This window comes from Hyaena hyaena, unplaced genomic scaffold (genome assembly GCF_003009895.1).
Source record: "Hyaena hyaena isolate Hyena2069 unplaced genomic scaffold, ASM300989v1 scaffold_467, whole genome shotgun sequence".
NCBI classification, from domain to species: domain Eukaryota; kingdom Metazoa; phylum Chordata; class Mammalia; order Carnivora; family Hyaenidae; genus Hyaena; species Hyaena hyaena.
In genome coordinates, this window is record NW_024081100.1 from 895963 (window position 1) to 908626 (window position 12664).

General features: G+C 45.1%; 1 protein-coding gene across 1 annotated transcript in view; it reads left to right on the top strand.

Annotated features, from left to right (window-relative positions):
- The first annotated feature begins 324 nt into the window (after positions 1-324).
- ENPP6 (ectonucleotide pyrophosphatase/phosphodiesterase 6) overlaps positions 325-12664 on the top strand; it is a 154674-nt gene continuing 142334 nt past the window's right edge. Inside the window, exon 1 of the mRNA XM_039253848.1 lies at positions 325-482. Coding sequence (XP_039109779.1) covers positions 422-482 — 61 coding nt within the window. The 5' untranslated portion in view covers positions 325-421. The remainder of the gene's footprint in view (positions 483-12664) is intronic.

Sequence of the window (12664 nt, forward strand, 5' to 3'; positions counted from 1 at the left end):
AGGGTTCTCCGGGGGATCCGAGGAGTAGACGCACGGGAGGTGCGTGGTGGAGTGTCGGCTCGGGTGCCATCACGAGACCCAGCGCCCCTTGGGCGCGTGCATCTTGGGGCTGTAGGAGCTTCTGCAGGGCCGCCGCTCCGGGTACCCTTTGGAGAACTGATCTACCCCACCACGGAGAGGTAGGGGCCTCCTCCGGCCATTACGACAGCTGCGCTTTACGGCACCCACCCTTTACACTAGCCATATTTTACGACAGCCACGCCTGACGACTCTCACTGCGGCTTTACGGTTTCTGCACGTGGAATTGGCGTGCAGCCGCGTCCCCAGGCCTCCGTGCACGTTCTGTCTGGAAACCCACGCCCGAGGCCGTGTGGGCTCCCAGGCCTCCGAGCAGTGACTCGGAAGTGGGTGGTCCTCGAAAATGGAGACTCGCTATGGAAGTTTGCATTTCATCCCAGTGAAGATGTGTTGTTGGAGGAAGGGTAAGACTCTAGAAAATAATCACTCCTTGTCGATAGCCCTGCGAGGCGTCCGGAAAGCAGTGGGCTTCGGCCTGTAACCTAGTGGGCTTTAAAATTGAGATGATGACACCACCGTTAGCTTCTTCGTGCGTTCGTTCGTTGTGCACCAAAGAGCCCACCCACTGTGTGACCGGCACAGTTCTGGGTATAGCAGGCACAGCAGGGAACAAAGCAGAAATAACCCTGTGTGCCCACATGGGGCTGACACGCTGCTGTGCGCCCATTTGGCAGAAATAATTCCAGAATATGAGGGTCAGGAAAGAAAGAAAGGGGCAAAAAGGAAAATAAAAAGGAGTAGAACAGCGCCGGGGGGGGGGGGGGGCGGGGGGGAGGGTGAACAGATGAAGGAACCCATGTCAGGGCCTGGAGGAATCCACCCCACTTCTTCAGGGTGCCGCTGATGTTGCCATGGTTACAGGTCTGGAAGGGCCATCAGTGACGTTGAAAGTGCCTTTCTTATTTTTGTGACATTTATATGTGACGGTCACAGAGCCTCTGTGGGGGTTGGCTAAAATCCACTGGTGAACATCCAGTGCTGAGGAAATGACCCAGAAATTCTCAGCATTCAAGTTTCTCCTCCATTTTCTCCTGGGTATATCTACAAAAAAAGCCAGATATCTTACACAAGGAGTAGTAAGGACTTCATTTGACTCTGTGGTGACTGTATCAGAATATGGCTGCAGATTTAGCAAGTGGGCCCTATAGACTTAGGAAGTAGGGAATCCAGAGGTGGAGGGAGGGTGAAGGTCTAGGAAAATCTGAAACATGGGCATCTCTAGAACAGGCATAGGTGAGACACCACAATAAGATGCCCACATTGGCCTGAAGCCTTGAATTAGTGGGAATTAGATGCCCAGAGGTCCTGAATGGGGCATGGCTACATGTGACAATGGTTCGTTGACCCACTCTGCCATTTTTCAAGGGTCAGCTCTACCCACCTGACCTCTCCATGTCACTCACAGAACACCAGATGAGCTCCCGCTTTGACTCTCCCAAAATGTAAACTGATTCTAGAATTCTTCTGGAGTGGAAAGGCCCTCCTCCCATCCAGGATGGGAGAGCCAAGCCGGTGGGAAGGAGCTCAAACCAAGCTGCCACCCTTCCCTGCCCCCCTCTGCTGTCCCCCCTGGGTGTGCCGCATCAGATCCTGCAGCCACCAGTCTCAGCCTCACGGAGAATTTGCAGCACCTGAGCTGTTCAGGTGGCACTGCTAGAAAAGAAAAGTATCCTTTTCCTCTGATTGCAATCAAGACCATCAAGAATTTTTTCTAAGGATTGTTCCATAAAACGAGAAGGAAAAGGGCCATAAAATTCAGGAGCTTAGAAGTGAGTCAGCATAGGCCTCTCTGACAAGCATCTCAATTCTCTGCCCAGGCTGAGTTGGGCTCAGGTCGCAGTCCCCAGGCCGTTGGAAACTAGACTGAGCTCTTGGCCTTTTCAAGCGAATTTAGCTGGCACTGACGGGACTTCTTGTTCTTTGACAACCTGCCTGGAGAGTTAGAGGAATGGGAATGGGGCAGCCTTGGGGCCATCCGTGGCTTCCATCTCCCTTTGCCCTGGTTCTGTCTCTTGGATGAGGACAGCTTGGCTCTACCCGGCCTGCCCTTCCTACTCAGACCAGGGTCTCTGCCCTGCTGCCCACCCTCACTCCCAGCCCCACCCGGAATGATTGAGGGATAGAGGATAGGAGACAGCAGCTGTTTGCATTCTCGTGGTAGTGATTCAGTAGGAGCCTTGGGGGCAGAAAGGGGCATTGTTGGACCGGTGTCCTTAAGTAGACAGGAGGTCATGGGGTCTAGAATATAAGTGAAGCCGTAGCACGTGAGTGAAGGAAGTGGGACTGGGACGAGGGAAGGCCTGGCCGGCTGGCTGGCATGTGTTGGTAGAGCTTTTATTCTGCCAGCTTCTAGTCTTACAGTGAATTGATCAGCCTTGTCATGGGCTCGTGAATGGTGGAGGAGGAGGTGCTGGTGGCTCCTGGGGACAGAAGGTGTGAAGTCAGAGTGGGAGCCTGACCGTGTTAGGGAAATGGCACAGAAAGTACTCACTTGAGATTTATGGTCATGAATTAAAAGGGCCGGTCAGTGTGGCTTTGGGATTTCCTCCAGGCCCATTGAGCTCCACAGTATGTGGAGAGTTGGATTTAAATAGGGTTGTAGTTTCGCCAAGTGAGTGACAAAGCCAAAGAGGGTTGAGGGAGCCGAACGTTTATGCCCAGGAGGGACTGATGATTTCCCATGGGATTAAGGTCTGTGCAGAAGAGAGGTCAGGACTGGTGAGGTGAGGGATCTGATGGGCTCAAGGGATTATGAGTCTGGGTTGTAGAGGGAGTAGGTAGGAAAGAGAAGGGTGGTGGTCCGGGAGTGGGCCAGATGGGTTGAGGTTAGAGAGGGTGTCAGTTCTTAGAACTGGTATGGTTGTGGCTCAGGGTGTGAACCCGAAAGTGGCTGAGGGACGTGATCGTTAGAGAAATAAGCTCCATGAGCTGAGAGGGCTGGTTTGGTAGAATCATCTAAGTCATTGGTGGGCAAACTATGGCCCTGGCCAAATCCAGCCTGCTCCTCGTTTTTTTAAATAGTTTTATTGGCCAGGTACACCCATTCATCTATGTATTTTATATGGCTGCTTAGCCAGATATAATTACCATCTGGCCCTTTGGAGGGAAAGTTTGCCCGCTTCTGATCTAAGTGGATATTGAACTCCCTACTGTTTTACAATTTTAAGAGAACAGGCAGTGTTCTACAACCAAAAAAGATTTACACCAGTGTAGTTTCCTGTAATAAGTGTTCATGGTGTGATGGTTCTAAGCCAACTGCCCTTGAAACTATGAAAACAAACTTTTCAATATGCCAGAAAAGCTCTTTGCCCTTGTTTAAAGCAGATACTCAGTTCACTTTTACGAATAAGTACCCATTTGACTTGAATGATATACTAACACTTCTGTACACACTCACTAAACATTACCCTGTTGCGATTATAAGATGAAGGAGAAGCTGTCTTGTCTGTTTAGTCAATTAAGGAATAAAGTGCTTTTACTTTTCATTTCTGTATCGGTTATGAGTTCTGGTTGTGTGATTTCTTTGCAAGTGGGTCAGTTCTGGACCTAATTAAATACTGTGAGGCCAACATATGAGTGTTCTGTTCTTTCAGAGCACCTCTGCTCCAGAAGAGAAGGAACTGGTAGTTCTTTAGAGAGATCTTCCCTGGCTGTTTCATCTAAGTAGGTCTCCTCACCCCTGTGTCTGAACCATCACCCTATTCATTTTCTTCATAACAATTATGCAATTATGCACCAAAATAAGTCAGAGTATTTTCACTTACTGTCAAAATTTTCACTCACGTTACCTGATTCTTGTCAATATGTGGAATTTTTAGATAAAATTTTTATTAGTCGTATTTTTCATTGTATAATTTTTTTTTTTTTGAACTATAATGTATATACTCATTTGGTCTCTATTTTGAAAGTATATTTGGGGTGCCTGGGTGGCTCAGTCAGTTGAGTGTCTGACTCTTGGTTTCAGCTCAGGTCATGATCCCAGGGTCCTAGGATCGAGCCCCCTCCCCCAGCCCCCCACAATTAGGTCAGGCTCCATGCTGAGTGTGGAGCCTGCTTAAGATTCTCTGTCTTTCTCTCTCTCACTCAAATAAAATAACAAAATTAAAGAAAATATATTTAACATCCTTTCAGACTTAGGCCTATGATTGAATTAAAAATATTCCTACTCACTCCATCTATAGCATAACTTCTCCATTCCTGGGCTATCCCTTTTCAGACGGGATGAGTAATTTTTCTGTGGGTACCGTTTTGTTAGCCGTTGCATATGTGACAATACCTTTTTGTTTTCTCTCATGAGTAGCAATATTAGCTTGCTGTAGAACCCTTGAGTCATACTTGTTATGTTTCAAACCCCTAGATGTCGTTCCACGGCCTTCTGGGAATTCCTGTTATGGAACAAAAGTCCAAAGCCACACTGATTTCACATTTTTCTCTACAGATAACTTTGAACGAATCTGATTATTTATTTTGTAAATTCAGGCATTTCTCAAGGAAATATCCAGCAGCTGGACTCTTCATTTTCCTTGGCAAAGGATGAATTCTTACATTTTTAGACTTGGGTATTGTTTGTTACAGGAAATTGTCCCTTTATCTTTATCGTTTTCATTCAATTGCTGTGGTTTCTCCTTTAGAAATACCAGTGATCCAGAAAAGAGTTTTGTGTTCTCCGTCATCTTTCTTGTCTTTTTGATCTCTGCTCCCTTTTCCTCTGCATCCTGGGAGTTGGCCCTCTGCCTCTTTATTTTTAAAAAATTTTCTTTTAATATTTGTTTATTTTTGAGAGACAGAGCACAGGTGGGGGAGGGGCAGAGAGAGAGGGAGACACAGACTCTGAAGAAGGCTCCAGGCTCTGAGCTGTCAGGACTAAGCCCGACCTGGAGCTCGAACTCAGGAGCCGCCAGATCATGACCTGAGCTGAAGCTGAACACTTAACCCACTGAGCCACCCACGTGCTCCTGCCCTCTGCCTGTTTAAACTGCCTGTTTGTCTCCCTCCGACTGTCCATTGTTACTTCAGTTCCAGGCCCAGTTATCTCTTCCCTGAGTCGAGACCCTCTATCTTTTTGCTTCCTCTGTAGTCTCTAGTCCATTCTTTATACAGTGGTAATTAATATATATATTTAAATATATATGTGTATATATGTATGTATAAATACAAATAAATACATACAAATATATACAAACACACACATCCATATCCGTATATATGAACACTCAGTGACTTTGTTTCATATTTAAAATCCAAGATGCTTTTCCTGGCGGTAAAGGTCCTATGTGGCTGGCCAGTGCTTGCGTTTCCAAATTCATCTTGTACTGTTCATCTCTTTTAGGTTCCTCAAGCAGTCAGAGCCCTTTTTACACCTTAGGACAAACCGCTTTCTCTGGATATTCTTTTCTTGTTCTTCTCAGAGCTGGCTCCGAGTAAATACCACCCCGTTATAGAAGCCTTCCCTGATGTCTTTATCTAAGTAGGTGTTATTTCCTAACTCAGCACCCTTTTCATTTTCTGCGTGGCAGTTATCACTTATTAAATTATTTGTTTACTATTTTGTTGTCTGTGAATCTCATCAAAGTATGAGTTGCAGCAAAAGCAGCCTTACGTCTGTTGCCCCCATCTCCGGGCTCTCTACTTCTAACACTGTGCTTGGCTTACGTTGGGTTTTTAATTATCTGTGGAAGCATTAGTTTATCTCGTACCGCTCCATTTTCATCTCCACTTCTTCTTTCTTTATGGTTTTTTTTTTTTTTTGCTTTTGCTCAATAGAGGTAGTATCTTTTCGTACCCCATAGAGGATGCCAGTTTGTTGAATCTTGTGGATCCTGCTGTATCTTATTTATTATTTTTAGACCTATTATTCTACTGGATCAGCAAGATTAACTCCCTTTCCGTTGTTCTGCAGCTTTTTACAATGAGCTCTGTTGCAGGCTGCCTCGCCCCGTGTTTACTCATCCTCGAGTGTGGTGGCGCCGTACAGAGGTGGTATCTGTTAAGAGAGAGAAAGCTGGTTGTGTGTGGTCTCATTCTCTGAGCACTGGCCAGAGGGACATCACACGTTCCTGTTCGCAGCTCCCGGCCGATGCTCACCCCCAGGAGCTCAGTTTTACCACACTGCCTGCTCCTCCCCGCTGATCGGCTCTCCGGTACTGTATTCCAAGTCCCAGAAGTGCCTGGAAAACTCCGGTGTCTCCAGCCCGCTAAACAGATTTCTTTCCCACTCTTCTATTACTTAGTGAGCTTTGCTCGTGGGGGACTGTTTTCCCTCCAGGGTGACGAACTACCCTCAGTTCCTCCTCCTTTCTGCACAGTTTGGTGTTTTCTCAGTTCCTACGTCTGAATGAAACTAGATTAAAAAGGGCACTGGATGGGCCGTGGAAGCACCCAGAACTCGTTATCTCAAAGAGTAGCACCTGTGTGCCTGTCTGCTTGTTCAGGGTTCGGATCCACGGTCCTGCGGGGGCCTGTGGGAATGGCTTCTGACCTTTCCCGGTGGTCTCAGTCTCCTGAAGTGAAACCCTGGATAAGTATGCCTTGACCAGAAGCGCATCAGTAGGTGTTTCCCCCGCCGCCCGGCTCCCTCTGCCATGTAGCCAGTGGAGTCTGTCTGTTTCTTCCATGAGGTTGTCTGTCAAGCCTGGTTGTTGTCAAGCCTGTGAGGTTTTGTTTTCTTTCTTCCTGGGAGGCTGAGAAAAGTTGCATGTTAGGGCCGCTGATCAGCTGATCAGATCTCATGAAAACCTCCCAATTTATTTTCTTACATTCCACACTGACATGATTTTCCTCAAAGCAGCATAAATAAGGAGTACTAAATATATGCTCTTTTCACCCTTCAATCTGGATGTTAACACCAGCACTAAAGAAAATTACGAGAAGATTGTTATATTTTCGTATTTGGTTGGGGCTATTAAAGCCTTTCTTCCTCGTAGCTACAATAGACTCTTGTTTCCCTCTGCTTTCTGCCCTAATTAAGCAAGGAACAGTGGGCAATGCCTATTTCTCTTTAAATTTAATTCCTCCCTTTCTTTTCTATTTTCAACTATATGTGAACAGATGTGCGCTAGAGAAACATAGAATTAAATACCTTGAACGGGTCAATTAAAGGGCTTTTCTATGTTTTCAGGATTTTTGATGATTATTAAGGGGAAAACAGCCGGAGAAGTTACAAAGCATGTATCTATCACTCAGCAACAGAGAAAATTTCAAATGTGTATTTAAAAATATTATATAAAATATATTTAGCATATTACACATAAATATAATAGAGAATATAGTTAATAGATATCTTATGTATAATTGGGGATACAAAACAGGTATTTATCACTCAACAGCAGAAAGGATTTTAAATATATAAAGTATGCAATTATATAGAATGCAATAAATATATAGTTTGTAAATTAGAATACATTTAAATATATCTAAATATAATTACACATAGAGACATATTAAGTATATTTTACATTTAATATACATAATATAAAAATATATTTTATGTTAGAATACATTCTAAATATATATTTAAAAGTCTCTGTTGCCAAGATAAATACATGTTTGTAACTTCTCTGGTTTGAGTTTATTTTAAACACACACACACACACACACACACCCATTGTATTTACTTTTAAGGCTGTAATCTAGGGACCAAAATGGAAAGGTTTAGCTCATGGGGACACTATAGACGATAGACTTTAGATTGGCATAAAATCTGGACGGGAGCCAGTGGATTTGGCACCCAAATCCTTGTACTAGTCTTTGATATTTTCAACTATTTGAGCTGAAACCCAGTTCATAGCTCAAGGATTAAGACTTTATTTTGAAAATAGAGCTCCGCCTAGTGGTCATTTATAGGCTGACTTTTAAAGTTGAGTTCTAGGAACTTGCCAGTTTCAGGGGAACATCTACCAATTTGTTTTCTTTCTGCTTTGATTTTCTGTCCCTCTGCTCCAGCTAGATTTCAGCTTCTCTTCACCCACTGGATTAGGAGCTCTTGTGAGTTCTCCTTCCATCTGGACGATGGTGACACGCCCTTTCTAGAGCATGATCAGATAGGATAGAGGGTCAGGGCTCACTTTGGCTGCTGTTTGATGGTTAGAGAGGCAGCTGGAGGCTGGTGGTGGGAAGAACCCTGGGCTAAGACCCCAGTACCTGGGGGCCATATCATTAACTGGTACACTTGTTTCCCACTACAGGGCTCAGAGCCTTTATCTCTGTAACCAGAGGCCTGAAGGAAGACTACTTTTCAGGGCACCATCCCCTTCTGAGATCCTGTGGTTCTAGAGTGTGTTTCAGAAGGAAGAGGGATGTCAGATCTGGCACCTGCCGTTTCTCATAGGGAAACTTCGTCCATACACTTGGTTGGCCCTCTCTGAAGTCAGGTCATGTGGCTGGCCTGGGGCCTAGGGAGAAGAAAATCCAGGCACAGGTGCGTGGACAGCTCCAGGCACTTTAGTCATGGGGCGTCCATGTCCTCCTCAGAGGGGATTCCGCTGATGGAAGGTTCTGGGAAGAAGTAGTCAGAGAGGAGGAAACGGCCTTTAAGATGGGTAAGCACAAACGAGGGACTGTAATTAATTAATTAAATTTATTTTTTAAAAAGTTTTTAAGTTTTATTTTGAGAGAGACAGAGACAGTGTGAGTGGGGGAGGGGAAGGGAGAGAGGGAGAGAGAGAGAATCCCAGTCAGTGCAGAGCCTGATACAGGGCTTGAACTCCCAAAACTGTGAGATCATGAACTGAGCTGAAACTGAGAGTCGGACTCTTTAACGACTGAGCCACCCAGGTGCCCCGAGGGACTGTAATTTAAATCTTTGAAATTAACAAAGATCATTTTTTAAAAATATTTTTATTTTTATTTCTAGGAGAGAGAGAGAGACAGTGTGAGCAGGAGAGGGTCAGAGAGAGAGGGAGACACAGACTCCGAAATAGGCTCCAGGCTCTGAGCTGGCAGTCAGCACAGAGCCCGACGCAGGGCTCGAACCCACGAACCGCGAGATCATGACCTAAGCAAAAGTCGGACGCTTAACCGACTAAGCCACCCAGGCGCCCCTACAAAGGTCATTTTTAAAAAATGTTTGCTCAGTGTAGATGAACAAGCTGATGGGAGTGTAAACTGGTCGACCTTTGTATGTGTGATTGGGCCACATCAAGAGCTTTAGAAAATACGCGTTATGGGGCGCCTGGGTGGCTTAGTCGGTTAAGAGTCCGACTTTCGCTTAGGTCATGATCTCGCGGTTCGTGGGTTCGAGCCCCGCGTCGGGCTCTGTGCTGACTGCCAGCTCAGAGCCTGGAGCCTGTTTCAGTCTGTGACTCCCTCTCTCTGTGACCCTCCCCTGCTCACGCTGTCTCTGTCTCTCTCCTGGAAATAAATAAAACATTAAAAAAAAAAATTAAAAAAAAAAAAAGAAAAGCTTTATCTTCAGCCTGCCATTATGTTAGAGAAAAACTAGAAATAACCTGAGCGTTTAGCTTTAGGGAGGAGGTTGAATAGTGCAGTCTCCAGTTCTTTTAGTATTTATTTTTTCTTGGAGCCTTTCTTCAGGTGGAATATTAGGTGGAAGTCTCAAATGCAAAAGGATTTATTCAAGAGGGGAAGGAGGTTCTATTCCCGTCCCCCACCTGGAGGGGAGGACCCAGTCAGTCCAGGTGAGTGTAGGACTCCGTGGCACAGCGCAGAGCCACCCAGGCAGTCTGTCCCTGGATATTAATTGCATTTCCCTCTGACTGGTGGAGTTCTGGGTGATTCTTTACCAGATAATTTTGCTTTTCTATACTTGGCAAATTTTTCATCATGGTCTTCTTCTTTTTTTTTTTTTTTTTGCCACAAGATATTTATGTTAAGATATTAAAAATAATGTCAATTTATTTTTTTAGAGTTGTACGCATAATTGTCATAGGAGCTATGTGTCAACCTGGCCAACGTACTCTTTCTTCTCGGCAGGTTTTCAGGCTTATTAGGGAAACTTGAACAAACAGATAAGCAGTGTTAAAAAATAAAAACCACTCATAATCCCACCACCTAGAGAAAACCACCATTAGTATTTTTAGTGTATTTCCTTCCTGATTTTTTTCTATGTGAAAGGTGTATGTGTATATATAATGTATTATTATATATATAATAAATATACTATGTGTCTTACATGTGACATTTTATTATAAAGTTTTACATTCTGTTTATTTCTGTAAACATTAGATATTCCCAAAACATGAGGCCTGAAAACATGCTGTTTAATGGTTTGTCAATATTCAATTCTGTTGGCAAAAATATAATTTTATAACCGACGTTTTTACTTTGATAGCACTCATGTGAACGTATTGTATATCAGTCTTTTCCATATATCTAATTCCTTCCTTAAATTATATTCCTAGAGAGAATATTACTGGGCCCACGAGTATGCATGTTTCCCAGGAGGAAGAAGCATGTGGCTAAGTTTCCCTCCCATCGATGATGATGACACAGAGCTGAAAAAAAAAGTCTTCTCCAAAATAAGTGACCAAATGACCTCCATATTTGTAGCGATTGATTGAGGATTAGAACTATATGTGTAGAGTAGCCTGTTAGGGGATAAGTCTATTTATTTAGACCATAATTATAAACCTGTTCGATTTACATTTAAATGTTTGTTTCAAATTGAGCTAGAATCTGTTACACGTGAAGGAGTCCTTATGTCAGTTTACAGCCCGTTAAGGTGACACACTTAAAGCCAAGTACCGGCTTCATGTTCTCCGTCACTGGCCAGAGGTAAAGCACCGACCGACAGCATTCAGTTTTGGGCCGAGAACAAAGGCAACAGCGAGCAAGCCCACAGCAGCCCCCACACTCACCGAACGCAGTCTTCTCCTCACAGAACACTGTGCCGGCTGCCCTGTTTTCTCAGGCATTCTCCGAAGCTCGCCTTTCCTGTTCCCCATCCGTCCGAGGGTGCGGGCTCAGGCAGATGGAGGCCCCGCCCTGCAGAGACTGATCCTTCCCTCCATCCCCAGCGTGTCCTTGTTGATGGGGCGTTTCCTCTCGGCCAAGGGCTGGCATGACAATGTCCTTACATCTGAGCACTCAGAAATTACACGATGGGAGTGAGTCGTGGTTCACATAAAAACCTGCATATTCCTAGTTTTTAGAAAGTGACTTAGTAGGAACTTTTCAAGGACAGGAATCCTCCAAACCTAACACAGAGTCCGACAGGGAGGATGGGCTCCATGAAAGAGTTGTTGAGTTGAGAACTGGGAATGGACAGGTGGGTAACGTTAGGGGAGTATTATGTACTGAACATTATTCATTTTTCTAGAATAATTCTAAAACGGGCGCCTGGGTGGCTCAGTCGGTTAGTGTCTGACTTCGGCTCAGGTCATGATCTCACCGTTTATGGGTCCGAGCCCCGCGTCGGGCTCTGTGCTGACAGCTCAGAGCCTGGAGCCTGCTTCGGAGTCTGTGTCTCCCTCGCTCTCTGCCCCTCCCTGCTCATGGGTCTGTCTGTCTCTCTCGCTCGGAAATAAATAATAAATACTAGAAAATCTTTTTTAAAAAATCTAAAATAACTGGGAAGACCCAACTTTGAGAAAATTAAGCATTTCATCTAGGATTGTGGAGATGTTTTAAAATTTATTTTGAACCTCCTCAAGTATTCATATCTCTGCTCTGTCCTAATCATGAACAGGAAATCTCAGACCATCACAAAGCCCCCTTTCTTGCTGCTCCCGCGTTCCTGTGTGGCCTCTGGTGCAGCCCTGTCGGCCATCTTTACTGATGCCACTACTTTTAAATGTTAGTGACACTTAAGCAGCGTGACACCAGGGTCTTAACAGTTGTAGTTTCCAAGGGTTCCTTCATGTGTGTTATCTCATTTAATCTCACTTAGTTAATTCATTAAAGCATCTCAAATTAATTAAAGCACAAGACTGTGGATTAAGTATTAGTGCCCTTGCTGTTTCTATTGTATAGCTAAAGAAGTGGTATCGAGAGACCTTGAAGAGCTTACTCACCTAAGTGTCCAAGCTGGGAGTCGCTTTTTCCTGTACTACAAAGCCCCCAAAAGTGTGAGATAAATTTGGTTTTGTAAGTACAGAGTCAGGTTGCTCCCAGGGACAGCGCAGTCGTCAGAACATCTACTCCCTGGTTGTAAAAAGTCGAGAAACTGCAACACCCAGAAGATCGCGCAAGTCCACTTAGGTCACAGGGGCAGCGTCTCCTAAGTTGTCCTTGAGCATCCCTGTCCGTTCACCAGTGAGGAACAGCTAAAAAGTTGCAGAGTCCACATAACCCAGAGCCCAGGTCATGGATTGGGAGGCGGAGCCTCTCCCACAGACCTTTCCTTTCTCCCTCGGCTTGGCTGGCCCCTAATATCCTAATGGGACAGTCACCAGCACAGCAGTTATAGGGAGGGTTGGAAATATTCTCCAAAAAGGTAGACTCTCTGACACCGTGCTGGACTCAGGCATCGTCTCAGTGCTGCGCCCAGGTTGGCTCGTCCAGGCAGCGAGCAGCGAGTCTGCTGCTTCGCGTCTCTGTGCGTTCCGGAGTCGGGCGTCACATACTGCTGCTGTCAAAGCATGCAGATTCGGACGGCTGTCATCCCTGTAACCCTGTGAAGATGGGTGGC